This window comes from Cyanistes caeruleus, chromosome 1, assembly GCF_971803275.1.
Source record: "Cyanistes caeruleus chromosome 1, bCyaCae1.hap1.1, whole genome shotgun sequence".
In the NCBI taxonomy this organism is placed as follows: Eukaryota; Metazoa; Chordata; class Aves; order Passeriformes; family Paridae; genus Cyanistes; species Cyanistes caeruleus.
The window spans coordinates 21746165-21773189 of NC_141701.1; the positions used below are offsets into that span (position 1 = coordinate 21746165).

A 27025-nucleotide genomic window follows, 5' to 3' on the forward strand; every position below is an offset into this window, starting at 1 on the left:
TAGTGTTAAAAAAAAAAATCAAAATCAATTATAAGAGTAACAGTGTGATAAACATCTCCTGATCTCAAAATGGTTTTAAGAATCAAGTTCAACTGGTAAAAAGTCTAATTTGTAATTTAACAAAGGAAAATTCTGAACTGATTAGCAAAGCAAGTCATATGGATACTACAGGAAATAAAACTCAAAATTTTTGTATCAGGTGCATTTCCATCTAACACAGGTGTGAGAAACATACTACATGAACACACATCCAAAAAAAAATTAAGAACCTTGACAGTGACATGAAGAACAACACAGAATGAACATAAATTACCCAATAGAGTTTTCTTATTTACTTTTGTTCTTTCTAAGAATAACAGCTATTTAAAAAAAAAAGTGTCAGTGTAATAGTTTGGCAACAGCATCAGAGCACTCAAAACTGTATTCTTTTCCCATTGTGGTCTGATCAAAAAACTAATACAAGAAGCAGCACCAGTTCTAATCTCCTTTATGTGAAACAGAAATTACATTAAAGAATGATAAAGACTAAGAAGTCTGTTTGTAGAGCTATATAATGAGCAAGTTTACGTCTTACACTATGCTGCATAAAAAACGTGTTTTTGACTTGAAAGTTAATTTCTTCATTCACAGAATATCACATTCCATAGTATAATGTAGTTGCTTTATTTGTTACCTAACTGATCAAAAAGACTATTTTTAATGTGTGTTAACTGCACATGCCCTTGGCATTCCCAAGTATCTTAGAGGACATATCAATTATGTGGCTTGTCCAAGTACTGTTTTGCTCTAATTTTATTAAAACTCCAAGATTTTAATAATAGCCTGAACTCAATTGCTAAGAAAAAATGTGGCACACCATCATAAATTGAACAACCCAAAGATTTACTCATGTTGTTTTTCTAAGCAACCAAACAGTACACTTCGTATTAACACGTCAGTTAATTAACTTTAGGTATTTCCCAGAGGAAGTAATGGAGTAGTTCTACAGGAAACCAGAGTCATATTATATTGACTTAGTATTCAATTTGTATTCTCATTTATCATAATGGGCTTAAAAAGTTGGAAGAAAAAACTCCAATTCATCAAAATCTGCAGAAAGAATCCTGCAGCATCTGATGATCAACTGACTTCTTGTAATATCATAATGTAAGCAGAGTCCTTTGCAAAAATGCATACCTGTGTGCCACGATTAGTTTAAAAAGCACAGGTGTCTCATGAATAAGCTGGGACAAATACACTCATTTCCCACCACCAACTCCCCGACTTGACCCAACAATCATGCATTTCTGCAGCTGATAACAAATTTCTTTCTGCAGTATAGACTTATATGGGACTTTGTAAAAACAGCTTCCAAGCTATTGCATGCAATTTGCTCACTGATACTAAAGAAATTGGGACAACTGGAATGAAACTTCAATTTAGTAGGAGGAAATGCATGAATATATTCCCACACATTAGAGCTTCTTTATTTCTAAGAGAAAAACAAATAATGAAACACTCAAGAGGAAATTAAAATACACAGAGTAGGAGATACACTGATGTTCACAAACCTAGGAAAATGCCACTAATTAAAAGCATGCTTGAAATTCAATTTCCAGTTATTTGGCACACACCATTAAAAGTGTCAGTCCTTCCAGTTTATCTAAAAAAAAATCACCTCAGGAACCAATAAAAGACACAATTTAACATAATCTAATCAACACAATAAACACTCAAATAAGTGTTTATACTTGTTTCCATTATGTACCTAAACTCTTAATTATTTCTTTTTGATTGCAAAATGATCAGGTAAAGGCTTGATATTAAAAATCCTTGTCTTTTATGGGAATATTAAAAATATGCAATTGATTCTAAGGTTTTTGGAAAATCTGCTTAACTATGTAAGCACATAGAGACAAGCTTCAACATGGTTTAGCAAACCCACCCTCAGACACAAGTAGGATGATGGATATTTCCTGCCAGCATCTTACAGCATCACTATCCAATTTCCCACAGAAAATTAAAAACCAAGAAATCCTCCAATAAAAGAGGGTTGTTAAGATCTGATTTTCCTAATATAGAAAAATACAAAAAAAATGCTACCTTTGGGATAGTCTCTTTAAGTTAAAAGGTAGTCATTTTTTTAAAAATTCATCTCTTTGGAAATGAAAATGAAAGCTTTAGTACAGTTTCACTTGAAGTTTCAAATGATAAAATATTTCTTAAAAAATAAAGTTCAATTACACAGGAGGTCTATGGTTTAGAAACTAATAATTTGCAAGCAAAAATGAATTACCAGCAGAAGAGAAGAAGGAAGAAGCAGCTGAAATAAGGTGATGGGTTGCCAGGAAGGAAAAGAGTAATGAGCAGTGAAGCTAAAAACATAAGGAAGGCCTAGAGAGGAGAGAAGGAAGAGTGTTAAGGGGAAAAGGGAAATAAGCTTATTACTAAGCAAGTTCCAAGTCAAGGAGAAATATGAAAAGAGTATCTGCAGATAAAATAAGCCAATGAGATTTTTAAAAAGTGTAATAATTACATAGGTACCAGGATAAGCAGTTCCACCAATCCAATCTATTATCACCAGAGATACAGATGATCACTAACAATTTTTATGTTATCAAAAAGATAGGACTTGTATGAGATAATGAAGTGTCACCATTTCCTCTGGTCAAATAAACAGAATTTAAAGAAAGATATTATGGACTTTGATGAATAGTTCAAGTGCTCATGGCCTTGCCTTAGGAAGAAAAAAAAGGTACTAGATTCCATTGTAAAAGTTACATGCACATGGGTTCCTTCTCAGTGATTAATGGCTGTTCTGTTTTCAACTTTATAATACCAAAATATAATTAGAGAAATTCAAACATTTCTCTTGGCATTTGAAATGATTAATACTTGAAAATAATATTTAATTATATTTTTTACAACTCTAAGCTTTGCAGCCAACCACTGCATCAAACTACTTCGGTATTTCCACAACTGCAGCATGCAGAAGGATTCACACTTCACATAAATCTCCAACTGCTACAGAAAGACTGTTAATATGTAAAGGAAGCAGGATGTCAGAGAAATGGCACAGATCGTAAGCATTACTTCATATAGTATAAAATAGAGGTTAGGAAAGACAAGTAGAAACACTATGAAAAAAACCCCAAAAAACTTTATCATATTTAAAATACTACATTTTTGAAAAACATGAGAGACGCACTGCTAGGAGAGGAAAACTGAAATTATGGGAAAAGAACAGCTAATCCTCTACCTATAAGGAATTAGTTTTACAACAACTCTGATGGTACAAAATAGAGCGAGCATGTAAAACAAACAAATCTGAATTCTGTTTTTCTATGTTGACTGTTATCAGAGAATTACTGTGTAAGTTACCTGTTAGCACTATCATTTGCTGCTTGGATGCTGCTGTCTATCTGTAGCACTGTTTTATAATCAATGTATGCCTGTCGATACCGCTCCATTGACTCATTTGCCATTGCTCGGCGTAAAAGAGGCTTAAGGGAAAATGGTTGAAGCTCCAGAGCTCTGGGAAAAGAAAAAGAAAAATGCAGGATTGAAAAAGAGTAACTGGAATAAGAATAATAGAACTGTTTTATGATATAAACAACTATATGTAACTCTGTGATTTCAGATAGCACTTAGAGTAAAATAACTAAGGAAAATGGGTTGAGTGGTTCATATCAACACCCTAAATGACACCCAGTTTTGAAATTGTTACTGTTTTTACTACAGTTTACTCAAAGCTCTATCTTCCATCTTGGTGATGGAAAACTGCTCTCATCACCAAGATATGATTAATGTAATGGCACCTGCTTAAGAGCAAAAGCTGTTTTTCTTAAGTCATGCCTAGATTGACAAGGATTTCAAGTATATGGTGCTTTTCTTTACATGACTGAAAGTTCTTCCCTAAATGACAGTGTGCACTTAAAAACCCCATTGATTAAGACAGGAATATAGACCTGTTTTTCTCTGGACTTTAGGTTTTTGCCTATCTTTTGTCTGTTTACATTTTTGATTGTCTGCCAGGTCAACACCAACACAAAGCTCAGCATTGTGCAATTAGAACTCCTTCCCAACACCACACACTTTTTCAGCAATAAGAAGCAGCCCACAAAGGCTTTATTTCTAAAAGACTACCTTCTTTTCAATCTTTTGAAATAGTGAAATTAAGATGAGTCTAGACAATTTGATTTCATGAAGTCATAAAGCAATCCAGACTGAGATATCCCAGCTTTCTGCTAGAGATACAACCAGCTTGCAGATCAGACGAGGTTGCTCGAGGCTTGATAGAGCTGAAAACCCTCCAAGGAAATCTCTGCCAGCATCTCTGGGCAACCTGTTGTAATGCCAAGCACTGTTCGTGGGAAGGTTTCTCCTAATATAATCCTACATAATTTTTTACTCTGAAATTGTAACCTATTTGTAGATGAGCTATAATATATATATATAATTATACAATATATATTATATTACATATGATATGATATATTATAGTGTTGCCTACTGAACATTTATTTGACATCACCTGATTTACATATGTTTGCAGGTCTGCAATTCTGCTCCCCAGTCTCTAAATTATTTCTACCTCTGTATTACTTCTACCACTAAGCATCGTGAGTCCTTGTGCATCCACAAAATATGCATGACATTAAGGACACTATCATTAGGTAGTAAGAATAAAAAGCTTCTAATTGGTAAGAATACAAAACCTAAAACCTCTGTATTACTGATTCCAGCTAAAGTTTTACATACTTCAAACCTCCTGAACAGAAAAATGCTCTTAAATATGCCTTCTTGGCCAGCTGTCTGTGATCCTGCATCTATTTTAACAAAATACTAATAATGAGTATTTTTTCCAGAGAACTTATTCTGTCAGGTAGAATATAAATATAGTAAGTTAAATGTTTTGTACCTTTGTATTACAAAGGTACATGCATATTTTATTTTTAGTTTTGGAGGGCTTTTTTTTAACAGTGGAGTTCTGCTGTACAAAAAACTCCACTGATTACTTTACATGATTTCTAATTCTTCTAAGATACTTTTCTGCACCTTAATGCTCAGCTTTATAAACTCAATCTATGGAAATACTAAATACTCCAAAATATCAAAAATACAGTAATAATTTAGTGGGACACAGTGTTTGGAAGTTATTGAAGGTGTTTGATCTTCTCTAACTCCTGTATCCTTAAAAGCCACAATAAGCAGAAAGGATTTTAGCTCAATTCCTTAACAGCTGTAATTACTACTTATAACTATGTCAAGTATATATTAAAAAACCCCAAACCAAAACAACAAACCAACGGAGAACACACACACGTACACCATACATGTGCTCAAAATAATTTCCAATACTGTGATAAGCATCTGGCTTAACAAAGGTTTTACATAGAAGCTATTGCAGAATTCCACTGTAAACCCGCTTTTATATTAAAAATTTTCATCCCGCTATGCATTTCTGTGAACACAATAAGCTTAAAAACTGCCCTTACACAGTAAGTTAAAAGTTATTCCTTTCCTAGTTTCCACGTGATTGTTTATCTAACAAAGGTATCTGTCATTTAGACAGGGAATCAGACTTTATTGATATTGTTCTGAGTCAAACAGCACTAGCAATATGTCAGTTAAAATGTTTAATCATCACCAGGAATGTTGTTGTTCTACATGGGAGGTTTCAATTTACCTGTTACAATCCTGAATGCAGTCACTGCAGTTCCCTTCTTTGAGGTAACATGCTGCTCTGTTTGAGTACAAGATACTTAAATCGTCTGGACTTTGTTCTCCTAGAAGAAGTTACAATTAAAATCAAATAGTATTACTGAAATTACACTTAAGAATTAAAGATTTGCATACTCCAAGTTGCACTGCAGTGATGCAGTCTGTTGACACTGCAAAGCTCTAAACAGCTTTCTTTTATCATGTCGCCTAGAATATGTAAGTATTCAAACATAAATAAATGCCAACAGCTCTACCCCAAGAAAATTAAAACATTATTTCACTCATTTTCCTGTATTTTCTGTCACATGAATTGCTGTCTACTGAAATGATGAAAGATTTACTGCATGGCAACTCCTGTCAAAAATCCAGGGGCAGGCTAACATTCGTTCACTCGTAGCTCCTTTAAATCTTCTAAACAGTTCTAAATTTTAAGTATAAGGCATTATTACACTCACCTAGACCAGCGACACACTCAATTGCTTCCGAGTATTTTAGCACAGCTTCTCCAAATTGTCCACTCTTAAATAACTCGTTTCCTTCACTTTTTAGTTTTGCTGCAGTAGGAGGAAGCGAATTGGCACTGCCACCACCAGCCGACTGAGACCCTCCTCTAAGCGACTTGCAGAGCTCCTCAGCTTCGGCGCTTTCACTCTTCTCATGACTGCGTAAATAGCCATTAACTTCGCCTTCATGGTCTGACAAATGCTTTTCTGACTTCTCCGACGCGCCTTTTTTTCCTCCGCTCTCGGCGGGCTCCTTCTGTTTGTGCGTGTCTCTGTCGTGCGCCTTGCCGCCGCCTTTGCCGTGGGACTTTCTGTGCGCGTTGCCCATGGCGGGCTCCCCCGCTGCCGCCCGCGCTGCCGCTGCCGCGGCGGAGCCTGCAAGGGCGTTAATGAGCCGGCTTAGAGCCGCATCATCAGCGCGAACTATCGGCCCGCCGCGACACGGGGGTGCTGCGCAGGGACACCGACCGAAGCCTGCAGCATCCCAGCGCTAGGGGGGCTTATCTGCCTCAGAAACACTGCTAACGACACGGAAAAATTCCTACTTACAAGGAACCTGCAGCTGGTATTGAGAAGGGATCACTAGGAAGCCTCATTTTCCCTTGCTGGGCACATGGGAACCCCTGTCCTGAGGTGTCAGAATGGTACAGGGCTCACCTTGAAATTAACGCTTTCAATACCGCCTATTACAACACGGACGCTTTGATCTTCCACGACCAAATCAAATGCTTGCATGTTAAAATTAGATCACAAACTATCAAACCAATAATGTTACACAAAACTCTCCTCAAATATAATATAGAATATGCAGGATAAAAGCTTATAAATCCTTCTCAAGATTTCATTTAAACATGCCAAAAACCCTTTTCTGCTTATGCATGTGCTTATTCAACTTTCACTGTTATTTATTACAAATTTATTCAGAAAAAAATCATAGAATAAGAAAAAGGGTGTTAGATAATAAAATCTCTATCTTCCATATTCAGCTGATTTCCTACCAGATTACCACCACAGTATTCAAAGATAGATTTCTGCAGAGCGTGACTCTCGATACTACTTCTCACAGAACAACTCTGCCTTTTGGTACTATTAAGATGCTATCTTCCCCTTCCCTTAACCTGATGTATTTATCTGTCCAACATATCGGAATGATACTTTCAATTGACTTTAACAAAACATCTGACACTGACTCAATACAGAAGAACTCCCAAATGAAAGCAATAATTTTTTTTTTAAACATACAAAATGTTACTGATATCAAACTGACCAGGATGGAAAAGCATAAAATTTGTAGAAACAATAGATCCTCCTTTAGTGCCTTCTACCTAGCTGAGGTCCCTGTTTTGAAATACCAAGTTTAACAGTAAGTTCATACTCCACAGTGGGCTAAATCTACCCACACAGACCATTTTGTAAAAATTAAATTATTTATATTTGACAGATACATCCATCTAATTGGTGGTGCCAAATATACCAAAAAGGTTTAAAGTCTATTTGCCAGGGAGAATGGTGGTAAAAGGCTTGCTAGGCAGATGAATGAAACACCAGTATATTAACAACTTCCTTAACACACATGCTAAAATACTTTCATTTTATGGACATTAAAACAGAAAAAAAATTTAAATGTCACAGACAAAGAGGTGATAGGACGAACTTTAACAAAACATAGCAAAACACTGTCAAAGAGCATCCCAGCTTCTAGAGACAAAAAAAAAAAAAAAAAAAAAAAAAAAAAAAAGCAAGGCAGCTATATAATATGTGATGTAAATGGTACTAATGTGAATAATGTGTAATTCCTGAACACAGGAGGAAACTTAATAAAGATGAAGTACACAGAACCAGTCCTGGATTAAACAGGAAGCATTTATAGCATCTGGAGTCTGGAGTCCCCCTGACAATAGGAATGCTGATAGTTACCTTGTTTAGCTGCTAGGTAATACTAATTGGTTGAATATTTCAGGTCTGAGTAAACAGCATGCAAAAAATGTACAGCTATACTTCTCAAATATAATTCTCACTGTCTTTTAGTTTCAGTCTTTAAAAACAATGTTTCTGTACTGGTCTCTACAGAGAAATGTATTCTCAAAAGCAGTATTCTGTGCTAAAAAAAAAAAACCCAATACTTCTGAACTTTTCTTAAGGAAAAAAATTCAAGACACATTATAAATTCCAAGGAGAATTTGAAGAAAGGTACTGAAAATTCTGGGCAGAATTTTGACCAGAACAACAACAAACACACACTAGAAAGAATTCTAATTTATGTTATTTCTAAAATAAGAAACTTAGAATGGAAGAACCATCATAAAACTAAAAAAAAACCCAAACCACTGAATACTCTAACAGGAATATTTTAAGTTCGAGGAGTGTCAAATATTATATAATAATATAATATATAAATAATATTCTTTAATATTGTAATGCATCAAGCAAATACCACACAGCTCAACAAATTTGTCTCAGTTAAAAGGGGCTATTTAAAATCTATCAATTTATCTTTAAACTTGAGGGTATAACATGTCAAAATACCAGGTGTTTTGTTGAGCACACACATGATTTTTAGGTTTTGCAGTGCTTGAATACTGGGTTTTATAGTCTGTATGATGCAAGCAATTTTCCATTTCTATTGTACAGAAAGGGCTCTTTTTACTTTTGCTATTGGTTAAACAGAAGATGAAGAGAGACTACACTCTATTTAGACTTCGTTTTGTTCAAAATTCAGAAATCAACTCTTCAGCCCTAAAGAAAATAAAAAATATTTTGATTTTCTTTTTTCCAATCTCTAAATTTTAAGTTTAGTAGGAATGCATCAGGCTCACCAACTAGAATGTGAAATAAATGTGACTACATCACTGGACTACATGGACTACAGGACTGCCTGTGATTACAGGACTAGATGTTTAATCTACTTATTGCTGTTAGATTCACAGAACATTTTTATTCATTAACTGAACTGAATTCATATTTGTTTCCAGTTATACAAGAAAATACAGAGTAATCTATGAAAATGCTTGCCACTTAAATCTCAGAAATAGTTATGCATATCACAGGAACACATAAGCCATTGGCGTCAGATGACGATCTTCCCTGTGTTTAAAGGCCTAACCTTTCATCAACAGAATGGAAGTCTTCCTATGGAGCTAGAAGGCACACAGTCATCTGAATGCTCACAGTAGAAAACAACCTCAAATGAACAGACATTTAAGGCTAGGGACATGATGCACCCTCTCTTCCAGGGTTTTAGCTCAGGAGATTTGGTAGACACCAAATGTCTGATGTGGAGAAACGTATTTTCCCTAATCTTGTGTGCCAGTGATACATTATTATATCACACACGTACAGTCCAACATTCATGAGTAAGCTGCAAAACCCACGGACTGATTTAGTTTCAAGACAAAACACAGAAAACATAAAAGTCACAGCTGTCATGCCACAATACCTTAAAGAACCAACATAACTAACACAAAGGAGAAGGGTGAAACCGGCCTAGGGATGTTATTCTGTTGCAGGCTAGAGGCCAGCAATGCAGCTGAATCTAAAAGCAACCAGCTAACAGGAGCCTTCCTAGCCCCTGCTGCCTCACCTCCTCCTGCAAGCCATGGATTCTGATTATGCCAGTGGCTTCATCCCAAGAGCCTAGCAGTTAATCACACACTAATCCAGGAATGGGAGACACACTTCAACTGCTTGTAAACTACACCCAGTACAAGAATTACATGTTGTTTATCTCTAATATAAACATGCACAGCACTGAGATGGGCTCTTACAATTAAAAAAAAAACCAAAAAATAAGAATGATAGTTTCCAAAACAAACAACAAAAATTACTGATGTTGACAAATTATACTTGATCATTTTTACACCCTTTGATGCAAGCATTGGAAGAAAAATGCAGAATAAAAGTGTGCTGATGGCAAGGCAGGAAAGCTGTGTGACAGAAAGATCTCAGGAACACAAAATGTTCTCTCACCAGAACAAATTTTTAACTGTGTTCACAACAAAGGACAGGTGTAAAATTACACAGGGCACAGGGAAGAAGGTATTTTATAGCAATATTTTCCATTTCTCTCTGTTATGCTCATTCTAGAAAGAATTACAAAGATATGTAATAAAACTGGATTCTAGATTTCACACCCAGATCTACTTTAAGTATTCAATGTAAGTTTAGTCCTCGAATAGGCAAAATTCTTTGCAAGAAAACATTGATGAATTGTGTGAATAAACATTACAATCCCAAAAACAGTGATTTGTTAAAATCTTAATCTTAGGTTAAAATAAAACAGGAAATTATAAGACATTACTTTTATCTCCATCATGTCTTTCACATTCTTCTGTATTTTCCCCTCTTCCTTCACCATTTTCAGAACCTTCTATCTCTTGAATAAGTATTTTTTTTCCTTTGCCTGGAGGCCCAGATACAGGGTTTAAACCTTTCAGTTTCTCTTCAATCTCTAGCAGACTTTTCTACGACAGAGAAAAAAGCCAGCAATAGCATAAGTATTTTTTATTATGTATATAAATGACAATTTATGTACAGCAAATACATTCTGTTAAATAATCCATGTAACATCCTGAAGAATTATCAAGATAAATATTGCCAATATAAAAAGATTGCAAATAAATGTGAATTTTCCAAGAGTCAGCATCAAACCACAATTAATAGTCAATTTCTGTCACTCTCACAAGATAAAGACACAAGATATCTTTACATCCTTATGTGAAAATATCACATAAATAAATAAATACTTTTCTTGAATGCACTGCTTACCAAAAAAAACAAACTAAATTCAAAGGAAAAAAAGTAGATTTATGATTGTGAGATCTGGCATGGTCTACTAAGAAGAGATGTGTAAAACGCTAGGTTCTCTAGAGAAGCTCCAAAAAAGCCTAAAATCAAAATCAAAATTTATACTATGGAGAATCTGATGTCAGATGGACATCTGATGGAGAAATGCAACTGAGAGGACTAGAACCAAGAGACAACAGTCTCTTAACAGTGTAGCAGAAAGACACTGTTGAATAATGATAAGGTTTTCTCCTAAAATAAGGACTGCAATTAGATGATCAAACAGCTTCTCATTCCATAACACTTTTCCATTACTCAAAAAACCCCCTTTAACTGTGCTTAGAATCATCAAGGTTGGAAGAGACCTTTAAGATCAAGTCCAACTGTTAACCCAGCACCATCACTGTAACCCATAAACCACTAAATCACTTTACATTGTCAGAGCAGAGTAAGACACACCCAGCACTATGTGGTACTTTGAATGTAACTCAATACTGTACAAGAAAGTGCTATCTCAGTACTTCCTGCCTCAAGAAAAATACAAGAACAGGATCAAGCAAAGATTCACATGGACAAACTGTCTTGAAGAATTCCAGTTACTGAGAACTAATTCACTTTTGTATTAGTGATTCTAGATACAGACGTGCACTCTGTATATGTTCTATGCATTCATATTTAGCTCAAGAGGGTTTTGAAGACCCTCCAAGCAATAAGAAACTTGAAAAAATGCCCTGCCAAGCACTTGTCATTTCTCAATGTGCCAGCCAGGGCATAATAGCTGGCATGGATAAGGACAAAGTAAAGACATCTGCTTTCAGTTACAAATGCACTGCTCATCAAAGCAAGTAATGGAAGAGTGTAATCAAAATGAGTGATTATCTATGTCTAGTATTATAAGAAGTCTTAGTACAGCCCATTTGATACATCTTTTTACAAAGACTGTTATAGAGTTGTCATCACAGACTCACAAGTTATTTAGTTATTTGATCTTGTAAACAGAAAAGAAAAAGACTAAAATTTCCTTAACAATTCAAATCTAGAAACATATGATTCCTTGGTTGATACAAAACTCAAGAACTATTCTGGACAGGAGCTTAGCTCCAGGAAAACCCTAAAAGGGATAAATGCTGTATGTGGTGAATTTGACACAAGAAGCTTATACCACTTTCTCTGGTTCAAGCAATAGTAGTAACTCCATGGAAAGAAGCAGCAATGAGCAAGCTGCTAGCAGCTTATGATATGCCACCAGCAAGAGCTGGACAGAAGTCAGAAGCTGGGACAATTGCACAGCATCCAGAAGTCATACGTAAAAACATTGTGAGGGTAAGTAGCATGATGGCCTCATAATTAACATACAACTAGCAGTTTATTATCAAAACTGCCCATTACTTAAGATTCTCAGGACACATAGAGTACAAATGCAAGGACTGTTCTAATCTGCAAAACATCCCTAAGATACCAATGAAGGGACACAAACCAGTTCTCTCCTAAACAGCCAAAGTAATAGCAGTGCAAGGACCACATCCTCTCCTTGATTTTCAAAGAAAGCACCTGGCTTTCTTTGATCCAAAATTGGTTATGAAGGGTCCAGATTTATTGGAAGGTATGAAAGCTTTTTCATTCTACCCTGGAGATGAGAAATGAGGATTTATAACCACACTGAAGCAAGGACAGAATCCAGCTATTCTCTTTTGCGTTAATTTTACCATTATAACAAAAAACGCTTGGCATCTCTGTTGAATTTTTCTTCTCATTATGTACTCAAACTTAAATGCACCTATCTCAGTGGATCTTTTCAATAAAAATTCCCAAATATCTTTGATCAGCAAGACACTAATACTGCAAAGCATGTTCAGCAGAAAATGTTTTGGGCACCTAAATTACATTAATAGAGAACACTTTTCCTCACGATCAAGTCCTGAACAGAAGATCTGGGCCCATTCAAGTACCTAATTTCCACAACATGTGGTCTTGGGAAGCTGATCAATGGCACAGCAGATCAAGTGTGTCCTCGAAACTCAGTTACATCAAACAACCTGAACTGTACTCACTTTATGCTACAACTGCATACAACCTCTCTCTAGCCATATTCAACTCACTGATCTTTACCTTAGCCATAGAGTTTTCTGGTTCAACAGACAGCACTTTATTCAGATCCTCTATAGCTGTCTGGTAATTCTGCAGATGACTGTGTACAGTGGCACGACGCATCAAAGCTACAAAAGAACGAAGTATATTTATGTATTTAAAGGATAAAGTGAATAAAAATACACTATTTTTTCTAGATATGTTAAGTGCAGTTAAACAGATTTAAAAATTCTGCACTTACTTCTATATTAGTAACAACTGTTTTCTTGATGATTTTTAATGATGCAATTTCATGTGATGTCTTTTGAGGCAGCAATCATGAATTGTGAAGCACCTTGTAATAGTTTCCAAATTTTCTCCCTCCACCCATGCAAATACAGTTTGCTACATTCAAGTCCTTGACTTCAGAAAGGAATAAACCAGCAATTTTGATTGTCTTCGTGTCACTTTTAAATTAATTTATAATTCAGAGTGGGTATTATGGAAACACTGCACAAATACAAGAGGACTTATAGCTATCATATGAAAAGCATGCTGCCATGTATGAATTCCCATTACAAATCAACAGGATGAACTGCACAAAACTTCACTAACCCCCAAAGAACCATTAAAACTGCTTTGGGAAGCCATGCTATCTCCTTATTTGTATTTAGACCTCATCTAAAGCTCAATTAAATCAACTAACAACATGTACCATTTTATTTGCTAGAGGTAAAACAATACATTGACATTTTATTTTCTACTTTACCTTTTATGTTGCCAGGTTCCATATCTAGAACCTTCTCACAATCCTGCAAAGCACTGTCCCAGTCCTGAAGTTTGATTTCTGCTTGAGCTTTGTTATTATATGCAGCTGCAGTAGGTATTACTGATATACTCCTAAAAGAAAGGGAAGATTGATCATGTCAGAGCTAGAAAACCTGAATCTAGAAACACTTCACTACTGTAAGCTGGAAACAGTACTACAGAAATATCAATACTGGTATTCTAACCACAGCAGTGCTTAGGGACTCCCTCCTGTGAGACCACAGTCAACCATCCACCAAGAAGATTTACTGTCTTCAGAGGCCTCTTGCTTGCCAGGACTTAGACTGAGATGTTGCAGAGGCTTGTCTGTAACTTAGACTGCTACCTCCTCCTGCCATCCATGTAGAACTCCAACAAAACTGCCAAATGAAACCTTTGAAAGATGAAGAGTAACTACACAGCTCTGGGGATTATGATGAAAAGTATGGTGGTGGGGGAGAACACATAGGATTCTTCTTGATCTTGCTTGTAAAATGGAAAGACTCAGGTAGCAGTGGATGAATTGTCCAGGTCAATGTCTGGCTGCAGGGTGGTATTGTAGGTAGGGCTTTAGCTTCTGTAACAACAGAATCATCTCTGAGGAATAAGGACAGCTGGGATGGACATAACAAAATGGTGTAAAGGAATCTTTGCCAACAAGCTTGCTAATAATGTTGCAAGGAAAACGAAACTGTGTTCACTGGGAAAAGTAGCAATAGAAGTGCCAGGGGGACAGCACATTGCAATAGACTCACACTTTCCTTGTGGAAAAAAAAGAAAACCTGGCTGGAGAACAATTTCAAATGCTTGTCTACAAATGCACAACACATGGGAAAAAAAAATAATAAAAGCTCTATGCAGCTATGATCCCAGTGGGATAACAGATATGGTGGGATAATCCGTGCATGCTCTTTAGAAAGGGTAGGAGGGTGAGGAAAAAGAGGAGATCCATTCTAGTCTAAACAGTGATTCAATGCGTGAAGGCTTGTCTTCACACAAGAGGAACAGGCTGACAAGCCAGTCAAGAAAGCCAATGGGTAAGAATAAGAGGTCAGATTATACATTTTCCATTTTTGTCAGAGATGACAACTTCAGGTTATTAATAATAAACTCCAAAATATTTTACTTTAATATTTGTAACTCTAAGAAAATAGATTTCAGACAGAATTCGAAAAGTGACCAGTTAGAACAGCATGGTGTCACTATCATATGTTTCAGAAGGCATACAATGCCCCATGGACATCAAAAATGGAAAAACTCTCAATTAAAAAGGATTCTGCCTATCCTTAGTAATTAGTACCTCATTTATGTTCCAAAAGCAGACATTTTAACTTATTTTTATATTACTATTTTTATTTTATGGTATATGAAATACAGCTATAAACTTTGTTTATGTCTGTGTAAAAAACCCAAAGAAAACGAGATAGGTTTTAAGGCTGCAGGTCATGAAAAACAACAAGAAAAACCCATCACACATCAAATGCCTCAGTTAAGCAGACTGTGCTCTATAAATATCATTACAAGTGTGCACATACACACACATATATACACATCTGTCTATATTAGCAACCTCCAGACAAAATTTCATAAGCTGCTCTACAAAACCCTGCCTCCTTCACTGACAATATGAATGATACTTCCTAAACAAAAATATGTTAAATATTTATTTTATTGCTGTTTCACACTATTTCTATTCATTATTTTCTCCATACTTATCTGCACTGACTACAAATGCATTAACCTTCTCATACTTTTATTCAAGGTTAGCCCATATAATATCATAGCTCATTAATTATCTTCACATTTCATCCCACACTAGTGTCATATCATTACACTCCCTTATCACTTGTAATTAATACCCCATATATTTCCATGTGCCCTAAATTTCTAAATGACAACTTTGACACTTCTGATTTCTGGGGTTTTTTAAGTCCTTACTATTTCAAACCACAGAGTTAGACTATATTTGTAATTATTTAATTTCTCAACACTCTGACGATCCTTTTATTTTTGGAAACATGTCCTTGAATCTCAATGGTTTAAAAAAATCTGAGGAAGTTTGTGACACCTGCAGATTGCATTCCATCACTATATAGCCCCTTCTCGTCTGATAAATAAAAATTAATATCAGGATGGATCAGTGCTTTAAATATTCTTCTGTCAAATCTTTCTGCCCTTTTGAAAATAATCTAAATCATCAATAGTTGCTTCAATAAGAAGTTGTTTCAATTATTAAATTCAATTAATTCAATTATAAACAGCATTCACAAGTAAGAGTCATTAAAATAAAAGAACACAATAGCATTTTACTCACCGAGTGTAATATGTCACTGCTTCCACATAATCGCCAGTGGCAAAGGCTTCATTGCCCTTTTCTTTTTCACGAGTAGCAATAAAAATTTTCTCTCTCTTTGTCATTCCTAGCAAAAAATATTTCTACACAACTAGCAACTTGCACAGATGTAACCACAACAGTCAGATAAAATACTTTGAATCTCACAGTCTGCATTTTTTTTAAAGCACATGGCTTACTAAAAGACAAATTTGTATTTTATCTTCTGTGATAAAATACTAAACTCTTCTCAAAGGCATACAATTCAGCATGCAAGAAAAAAAGCAATTGGCTAACCTCTACCATTTATTTATAATACCAGATTATGCTTTACTTCTTTACCTAGTGCTCCCAACTAAAAATGAATATTCTTACTGTTTATTAAGCAAGACTAAATTTTTTTCAAACATGGCTTCAAGCTCACTTGATGATCTAAGAACTTTTAGCATCTCTAGGGGCTGAAAAATAAAGGCACTTTAACTCTATGATAGACTTTTTTAATTAGTATTCATACTCCACAACACAGTATTACAACTAAAGAAAAATTATGTTTCTAAGACATTACCAGTTGTGTCAATTTTCTTTTCAATTGCAGCTAGACTTGGCCTGCTGAAGAATCTTGCTTTCGAGTTACTTTCTTCACAGTCTTCATCAATTTTAGAACATTCCTTTTCCACATCAAACCTTTAATTAATAGAATGACAAATTCAATAATGCTGCATAGCAAGACTCCTCAGCTGATAGAAAGGCATACTGTATTTTCATTATAAACCAAAGGAAAAGAGATAAAGCTGTGTTCAGTTATTGGTGATCAAGAAAAATCTCTGTCTATCTCCTCCCTATCTTCCCCAAAAAAGACAGGTACAATTTAAGAAACAGTATCATCAGGCTTCATCCCAGCCCTACCAAACATCCCTATTAACCTCAGCCAAAAAAACTAAGAAACAGCTTCAAAGCAATTTATATAGTAAACTTGAGGAAAGTAGTCTCAAACACTTCAAAAGCTACTCTGAAGCAGCTTTTGAAAACAGTGTTTAGAAATGTATATCAAGAAATATTGCTGCTGTAGTACTGTAAAATAAATATAGCAATAATCAATTCCTATGCTATAAAGAAATATTATTCTTGCTGCTTTTCTGTGTAAGGTACCAAGAAAAATAGCCTTTTCACAATAATCTTGACAATATGAATAATTTATTTCTGAAATCAACATACCATTTTGAAAAATTATTCAACTCAAAACCTTTTCACATAAGGCTAATTGTTCTCCATTTTGAATCTGATCTTTTGCTAGCTTACTTTTACCTATTTATTATAAATTAACCACATTTCAAGTAAATGTTTTTAAAATAAGAAGTGAAACATTTTTTCTAAACATTTTGTTTAGAAACTGCCAAAACAATTATTTGAAAGTTTTGAAATTATCCTCAAAACATTTTAAAACCATGATAGGCTTTAAATTGGAATATGTCTTTCAAACAACTCTGTTGCAGTGTACTCATAATCCAAAATAAATGAAGTGTTTCATGGGAAAATTCACAACCTGTACTATAATCAGCATGCTGAAATACTTAAAGATTGTGTACCTAGATGTGTAAACAAAATCTCTACCATTAATTTGGAAAGATACAATAGCAAGAGTAAAGAATAAATTAATAAAAGAATAAATTGTTACAGAAAATATTTTTATGTTCTGATAATATTATTTTTATATAAGATTATTTTTATAATCTGTTTTCTTTGTCCACATTTGAGCAGGAAGGCACCAAATTCTGAACGATAAATGCGTGAAAATAACTAATATGCAAAACTTATGCAGAACAGGGTTTTTGATGGGTATAGTTTCATTACCCAAACCCCAAAATATCCCCATCTACTGCACAGGAAATTTGTGCCTCTTCACTCTGATTCTACAGCATTATATTCCAGATTTCAGGAACTACAGAAAAGCTTCTACTATGTACAACACAAGTATGTGCTGTTTGCTTTCTGTGTTCAACAATTTGGGCATCAACCTGTCACGTAACTTGGGAGGTTGATGTGCCACCATTATAGGATGTGGATTGTCTTTGTATCAGAGGTCCAGCCATTCTAAAATAGTTACTGTCTAAACCTCTATTAAGTGTAATTGCATTTGAGTAAACAGATGCATCTGCCTGAAGCTCATTCTTTGAGGTTAGTGGGGTTCAGTGCGGAAGTAAATATTCATTGGTTTTGTTTTCAATGTAGAACTGTGACTTTAGCTATAGAGAAGTCCTTGTTTATAAGTCCATGTTAAATAACCCTAGAGCAGCTTTTAAAAATCTCATCAATTAAGCAATTTTTATTTATTTTTCTGCTGATTTACTGTTTCACACAGATTGTACAAAAGTATAGACTAACTCGTTCTCAGCTGTTAGTAACACAATGTGCCATTTGCATTTTAGCAGAATATTTATTAAGAAAAACCAAAGTTTCATCTGTGTTACAGTTCCCTAAAATGCTGACCTTAATGCTATGTCATTATATACATCATGATGTATACATCAACAGTGTAATTAAACAGATAAGTGAGATTTATTAAAAATTGAAATATAAGGGATTTAACATACTTGTCCCATTCACTATAATCCCGTGGTATGTTTTTCTTGCTTCGTTTGTTTTGTAATTTTTTGTCCTAAAAGAGGAACAAACAGTCATCTTGTAAGACAATTTGTTGCAGTGGAATTCACAGTGGTTCTTTTGGTTTGTTTCTGTAGTACATGTTTTCCTAGCAACCACACCACTCATGACTATTCTCAGCTCAGTCTTGAAAATGTAATTCATCTTAAAGAAAATCTTAATGCATTTCATACACCATTGTAATTTGAGGAGCTCCCATGTCTCACACTTTTTGTCCACTGTCTTGTCACATCACAGAGGCACTGAGTGAAACTTTCTAATTAGTATCTTGTGATGCCATCTTCCCAAACATCCTTTCAACACAGCAAGAGAGAACTCAGTCTTTGGAAAACCCATCCTTGTGATGAGGTGTTTGACAATGAGATTAAATCAGTAACCTGGTTTTATGCTTCCCTTTCCCAAGAGAACCCAATGCACAGATTTTGGTAGTCCCTGGAACACTCCCAACAAATCTGCAAATAAATTACTTCAAAGTATCTGGACTTATTGTCACCATTTGTCCCTTCACTAAAGCAAATTCCAAGATTATTTATATTCATTTTAGATTTTAGACAAGCTTCACCATTGAAGCTTGCCTTACCTAAAATGTATCTTGAGGACCTTCCTGCAACAATCAGTTCTGACAATCAGATTTGGCTGCCTTGTATCTCAACCCATCTCCTGCACTAATGGACTCTACTTCCCTAGCTGTCACCTTTGGCATCTCTTCTACCTCTGTGATGAGACTATACTTCTTCTATGCCCCTCCCTGCTTATTGACTTCAAAATACTTAATAGCAAGGTGTGGTTCCAAACAGGTATTTCACAGTGGAACAGCCAGTTCAAAATATTCCCATCTATCCTATCCTGGTCATTCAGTCCTCCTCTTACCTTGCAATCCAGCATTCACTGAGTTAGACCAGTGTAATTCTTTGTAGAGTTGCATATTTACAATTTTCTGTGTTTAAACAAACAGTCTGATAGAGCTCACAGTACAATCTCCAAATATCTGTACCAGTTCAATTCAGCATGTGATAAACTGGACCAAAAAAATTACCAGAAGCTCCCTAAACTTGCTTTACCAGTGGTGACACTGTAACAAGGACATACTTCAGCAGCTGGATGTAAACACCTCAATTTACATAATGCAAATGTAACCCTTCCTGTAAACACTTCTGACTATATGTAATGTTAGGTTACACAAAATTTTGTAGTATATAACCCTAGAATTACTGTTAATGTTATGTCTTTCAGGAAGCGAGAGAAAATGATAAATATGTTTAGCGATCAGCACATGTTTAGAGAAGGTAACTCCTAAACATGCCTTCCTGAAACATGAGTTATCATTACATATCCATCCTGGTATATATTACAAATGTACTAATTTAATGAATATCAAGTATTTCTTTTCAACAAAAGTCCTCAATTTAAATAAACAAAACTACTGCAACTCTCAGAAGAAATTCTCATAAGGCACTTACTCTAATGCAACTCCAGCTTAGGAGTATGTATAAGCATGTACATTTAATGAATGAGGAAGAAACATTGACTCAAAAATCCACAATTAAAAAAATTCTAAGTCTCATGTCTTTGAAATGAATTTGTATTCAAGTTGTGCTTCCAACAGAGTCAGGAATTTCTTGATCAGTAATATTTCAGAGGATCTCATCCAAAGAAGCTTTGATGAAAAATGTACACTTACATGCCATGGAATTAAAAAAAAAACCTCTGTGCTTGTCATGTTTCCTGCCATAATTCATAATGCACGAATCCCACTGGGTTTGAAGCCCACTGAACATTTTCTGGATCAAAGATGAACACACAAATTGGCTTCAGTACAGGTAACACAATTTGGCCTTGGTTCTCCTGTGGGCTCTGTGTGCTGGACTAAACACTACTATTCTATGGTTAGTTTTGAATTCAGGATATCCAAAACAACACAAAGGCTATTAGATACTATCACAGTGGATATTTAAAACATAAAATTTGTATACATTTTACATGCCCTGGGCTGTAGCATGAGGAGGTATTTGAGGACACAAATCTTTCTGGAGTAATATCAGAAAACCATGTTTGGCAAAGGAGACTCAGCTGAAATCCCATCAATACAGTCTTTTGAATATCAGTATCTTTAAACACATGCTTTAGTTCTCTCCTAGATAAAATGAGGCAGCAAAAATAATAATTATGCAATGTGGTCAGTTAAGACAGTTCTGGGCAGCGTGACAGGAAAACAGGGGCGGAAGACAAAAACTTCCACATTGTGTTATAGAGGCAGATATCGCATAAACGTCACTCTTTTCCAGTCCATTTTTGGAAAATCCCCACCATGGATTCACACCAATAAAAAGAAAACACACTGTATAGAGTTATAAACTATCAGTAGTGAATAGAAATTACACCTATATATAGTATCAGCAAGAAAATCTGATTACAGACAAAACAAGAAAGATGCTGTCATTTACCAAACTTGTATCCATTAGTGCAATCCACTGGTTTAGGATCAATAATAATTTCCAGAAATGGATTCATTGAAAATGCTGATTTTTTTATGCATCAGATCAGTCTCCAATCAAGTAATAACATAAAATTATGGAAGGCTTTGTGCATTTCTTTCTAGCAAAGAGGGTGATTTATCACAGTGATTCTAAACTTGATCCCACTCACAAAATTATATGATGTCTGAAAAATAATTATAGTCCCAACTGATTAGCCAAATGTTTAAAAACTGTAAGATGACACATATCTTTATCAGAAAGAAAGAAAGAAAGAAGAAGTTGATTATGTGTATTGTTCCATTTTTTTTTTGAGATTTCATGTTACAGGTATAAATCTAGTGGATGCTATACAAACAGCTTCCTTTTATTCAGTAGGGATCTGGTAGTGATATATCTGTACTGCTACTTAAAATGTTTCAGGCCTCCCTTCTCTATTCCAGGACAGGTTACAGTTCCTTCAGAGGCCATCTGCTTAGACAAAAGGAATGGAAATCGCATACCACAGGTAAAGCATAAAGCTATATCTAGGTTTCCTGGGCAATAATGCTAACACCAAAATCTGGTAGGGAGAACTAAAGCTGAAGAACAAAAGAACAAAATTTGATCTGAAGACTGCTGTATGGTTTAAAGAAGGAAGAAAAAAAAAGTATTTTTATTTTATTTATTAATGAACATTTTGTCTTTGAATAGAGAACACATCCTATTTAGTAACATCGTGCATCCTAGATTCCAAGATACTTTATGCTTCTATTCTATTCTATATTCAAGACATTTTATGCTTCTATTCTAAACTTGATTTACTGTGTTCACGTGGTATTAAACCATTTTCTGTCCTAGGAGTTATACAGGACATGAATCAAGGAAAAAGCTATAGTGGCACAATCCATCTTAGCAAAATAGGACAGTCAAGAGGAACATACATTGCAAAATATGTTTACCAGATACCAAACCAAAGCATACCTTAGTCTCAGTACTAAAGACCTATAAAACACTTGCTGGAATCCACAGCCTCTTTGTATACTACGTAACAGAGACTGCCTAGCTATCCCAAATGTCCTGGTCCAACAGGATAAATAGATATGTACCAGCTGACAGTAAGAAGTAGTTTCTGACAATACAAGAACACAAATCAGGCATTTACTAATATATAATTATTCAAGAAAAATAGGAATTAGTAAGAAAGATCACATGACCTGTAAGGATCCCTTCATAACATTTCTGACTCACCAACCTCCAGAAAAGAACAATGCTTAATGAAGTTCCTATAGCAGTGTACCAGAATTTCAAAGAAAATTTTGAAAACCAGACTGAACTGAATCCATGACAACACCTGACAATTCAGAAAAATCCCATACACACCTACTTGTCTGCCAATCTGTTCAGTAGCACCATATTTAGTATCAGCAAGAAAAGCTGGCCAGAAAAAAAAACTGATTTCAAGCAGATAAATAAACAAAAAACCCACCAAAATGTAAGGAAACTACTACCTGGGAAAAAACCATAAATATCTGTTCTGTAGTCATGAAGATTTGTTAAGTCTGCTTAAGGGCTAAATTAGAATGCTGTATGACTGCAGTCATACACAAGGTATAAAATAAGCCAAATCAAAGGCTACATATACACCAGCACTATCCAATACAGGAGTGGCTGTAGAGTAAAACAATTGCTGCAGAGGCTCCAACATCCACACTGTACAAGTTCCAGGTGTTTATTTTGGACTGGCTTCTGACTGGCCCCACAGAACAAAAGTCTGCTGGCAGCTGGAGAAAATCTCCTGGCATAATCTCATCCAGAAGGTGCCTAGTTCACATGCTTAAACAGTACTTTGAAATAGGAATCAAAGAACAACAAAAGGGTGTTTAAGGAGATCTGCTCTGGCAGTGAACTCTTGATCAGAATTAAAATATTATTACAATACACATGCCAGTACTAAGAAAGCATTTTTGTCTAAGCACTGGTCTCTTGCAAGGGAGCTTAAAGGTTTTCATTTTCTGGTTAACAAAATAAATCTAGTAAGAAAGGCACAATGATTAGAAGTTCATACATATAAAATCTCCCAGTTTTAGAAAAACCTACAAATAACACTCGTAATTAACACAAAAAACTTGAGATACCTGATTAGTGGAAAGGCAGCTGCTGGAACAACGAATGGGAGGCAAGTTATCTTGTCTTTCATTTAGTGTATCTGTTCTCAGGAGCTGTGATTTTTTATCATCTTCATTCATTTCTGTCAGCCAGCTCTGAAAATAAATAAATAATATATTTTTACCTTAAGGCAGTAGAGCAATTATCCTTAAAAAGCACCGCTCTTAATGGGGAAAAGCAATTAAGACAAAGAGAAATAGTGTTCTTTTGAATAAAAAGTGACCTAAAAAAAAAATTTGTAGATTTAAAATGAGCAGTTAAGGTTCAGTGACATTAAGCAAGAAAATAAATTTAAGAATTTAATCTTTTGATAATTTCCTCTTTTAATCAAATAATTACATTCTACTTTGGCACAAGAAGAATGATACAGTGAGTACAGTGAGTGATTGTATTATGGTCCATCATAAATTGATCCTGTACCATCAGTTCACTATTAATTGCTTCCCATTCTTCAGCTGTGAAATCAGAGGCTGTAGCTGCAGGCTTATCTTTTCTCAGAGCTCTGCTCCTTGGATCCAAATGCTCAATACGCTTTTCACAAACCAATGTAAGTTCAGGGTAACACCCCTCCTCACCAGACCTTTAAAATGCAAAGATATAAATGTTATCAAAAAAGAACTAAACTGTACCACATCCTCCATGTTTCCCTCCATGTGTAGTCAGTACAGTGACTGCAGAAGACTATTTTCTTGTTACATCCCAATTTTACTATCATCTAATAACATTTTTATTTAAAAATTTCAGCTAACCTTCAACCAGTTTCCAATGCCCACATACACAGCTCAAAATTATCACCACAGTGCTCATAAGAAACTCATGTCATTTACAGCAAAAGTTAAATAGGTCTGACATCTGAAATTGCTAGTCAGGCAACATGGATCATAAGAGAACCAAAATAGAGTGGCAGCATTTAAAAAAAAACAACTATCATTGAGTTACTCAAACCTTTTGGATGGTTAAAGAAGGACTTGGATTTCTAATGTTATCGTTGGCACACTTTTAGCATGCTTACTTTAACTTTGTATGTTCGTTTTAAATTAGAAACTCACAGACAGGTTCAGACAAATAGAAAAGAGCTCCCTCAAATTTTACAGAACAGGAATATAACTATTAATGAAGGCAAAAAAATAAATTTACCTTAATACCCTGAGAATCTTTTCCAGGTGCTTAACATCAGTGCATTTTTCAATGAATTTGTAGTCCAGATGACTAATAGGTATTTGATACGTTTTAGTGGTTCCTTCACCCAGCAAATATGGTACTGACTCATCACCCATAACTAAATGTTAAAAGAAAAAAAAAAAAAAAGTGATTCTGTAAGCTTCTAGTTACATTTTGAAGTAATGCAAATTTAAGGAATAAACTTGCTCACACTCCACTCTCTCATGCAAGGCCTGATCACATAAACTGTCCTTGACAAGGGGGTTACTGACAGAAGTGTGAGCTGTGCTTTTTAAGAGTGTTATTTGCTTTATTATCTTTGTCTCCTATTGCCTTTTTGTTTATCTTAAACCTTTTATCAGGCAAGTGAACCTTGTTTTTCACAAGAGTATGTAACTCTACCGCTTTTGCAAGTCACAACAATTCAGAAAGACCACTTGAAGAAAAATTGCCAATTTTTGCCTGCCACATTCTCTGGTTTATTTAACACATACTGGTTTACACCGAATGGGATAAGCATGAAGGAAAAGATAGTGCCTTTTTTCAGAGGGAAGACATTAACCAATGCAATGTATCTAAAGGAATGAGAATCTTTGGCTTCTGTGTAGACAAAATAAATTCAATTTTTGTTCCTCACTAACTGCATTTTCTGGGTCTCTGATTATATTACAGAACTAATCTGAATCTTTTCCAGTAAGTCAGTAACTGATGAAATGAGGGATTCAAATGGGACATTTCTGTCTCCCTGTACCTTTGATCTGGTCATCTGCATCTTTTTCTGTTTTGATCACAAGTTCTATGGAGATTAAACTCTTTTTCCCCCCCTTTTATGTAGTACATGAAGAGAACAGTTAATTTTAAAGAAATATTATAAGGGCAACTAGCTAGTATGTGAAAACAACTATGTGTAGTTATATACCAAATTAAAATAATTATGTTCTAATGCCTTGCATAACTACATATGTTAATTTGCAGTTACAAAAAAATGTTTACAATACGGTATATCACTTTAATAATAACTGATCATGATTAGGTGTTGCATAGAGATTCTGCCCCAAGACTTTACGGTTTCAGTACTGGAAAAGGAAGAACACATGTGGGAAGAGGGACCAATGCAGGAAGTAATTAAAGAAGAATAGAAGAATTAAAAGCTCATCACCACCGGCGGTTTTTCCCGTTTATTCCCATGGACGTGAGGGAGCTGGACCAGGGGACCAGGACTCCGAGGCTGCCCGGGGGGCGCTCCTCTCCAGTACAGCTTCCCCACACGTGCCCCGGCCCGGATCAGGGATTTACCTCCAAGCCGGCACCCAGGCTCCCCTCACGCCCCGCCGGGCCCGGGGCAGCGCGGCCGGCCCGTGTGTAGCAACTGTTGCTATGTACAACATGGCGCCCTGGGCACGGCGCTGCCCGCCCCGGGATGGCCTGCCGAGGCTCCGGCAGACCCCGCCGGCTCCAGCGGCGACACGGGCCTCGCCCATCGTTCTTCGGCACCCACCTGCCCGGCGTCGCGCTGTCTCCGGGACGCGGCCCGGCCCTCACCGCAGCCGGGGTCCGCCCGAGCCCCGCTCAGGCCGCGCAGACGCGGCTGGCGTCAGGGCGGGGATCAGGGCTGAGGGGGGCGCCTGCCGAGGGCGGGCAGAAATACAGCACCCGGGGGTGCAACTCTAGCGTGCATCACCCTTGTGGTTTCAGCGCAGTATTTCACTCAGCTGAGAGCAAGCGGTCCGCCTCCCTTCGCCGGTGTCCCCAGGCGCCCACACCAGTGGTGCCCGTGAGCCTTGCGCTCCCCCGGCACTGCTCTCCGAAGCAGATCCGTGACCCTTCCCGAGGGCAGCGGAGGCTCTTCACCGCCTTTGTCCGGCAGCCAGAGCCACCCGGCGTGCCCGCAAAGGGGCCAGACCCGCCTCCGTTCGGCAGCGCTGCTCCTCCCTCCTCGTCCTTCTGAGCAGCCGTGTCAGTATCCGACCCCTTCCCTCTGCTATGCAGGCACAAAGTGCACGCTCTGCAGGCCAGGCTGGTGAACCGATAGCAAGAGCGTAGTAAAAAAAAATTATCGTTTATACCCGAGTGTATCTGGTTTCCAGGAAAAAATCTAGGCTTAATAGTATAGATCAGGTACCTAAGAAAATCTTAACCAAACAGCTCCAAAACAGCATCTTAGCCACTTCATTTATAAGCCAGCAAAGTCATGCAGATCTTAAAAGATATTATTACAAAGATGAATTAAGCAAGTTATCTCAACAGCACCATTAGCAGCATCAAAACGGAGATCAGGCACACACACTCCAGAAGTATGTTGTAGTACCCTTTAGTGGTATTATGTAACACACATTCCAAACAGACAGATGCAAAAAGTTTTGGCTCATCATTACAAACCCACCACT

The 27025-nt window shown here is 36.2% G+C and overlaps 1 protein-coding gene across 8 annotated transcripts in view; it reads right to left on the reverse strand.

Annotated features, from left to right (window-relative positions):
• The window catches only part of SPAG1 (sperm associated antigen 1), a 38086-nt gene extending 11429 nt beyond the window's left edge, over window positions 1-26657 (reverse strand). The window contains exons 1-13 of one of the 8 annotated variants that reach the window (XM_086891525.1): window positions 26137-26657; window positions 24615-24756; window positions 23898-24057; window positions 23447-23572; window positions 18786-18850; window positions 16760-16878; window positions 16177-16282; window positions 13825-13955; window positions 13098-13204; window positions 10504-10666; window positions 6159-6581; window positions 5669-5768; window positions 3361-3513 (exon numbers count right to left, since the gene is read on the reverse strand). In XM_086891525.1, the coding sequence (XP_086747651.1) occupies window positions 3361-3513; window positions 5669-5768; window positions 6159-6581; window positions 10504-10666; window positions 13098-13204; window positions 13825-13955; window positions 16177-16282; window positions 16760-16878; window positions 18786-18850; window positions 23447-23572; window positions 23898-24057; window positions 24615-24754 (1793 nt within the window). In that variant the 5' untranslated portion in view covers window positions 24755-24756; window positions 26137-26657. Of the gene's footprint in view, window positions 1-3360; window positions 3514-5668; window positions 5769-6158; window positions 6582-10503; window positions 10667-13097; window positions 13205-13824; window positions 13956-16176; window positions 16283-16759; window positions 16879-18785; window positions 18851-23446; window positions 23573-23897; window positions 24058-24614; window positions 24757-25797 lie in introns of all 8 variants that reach the window. The other 7 variants (XM_086891446.1, XM_086891589.1, XM_086891635.1 and 4 more) reach the window with 7 other exon arrangements.
• Window positions 26658-27025: the final 368 nt, after the last annotated feature.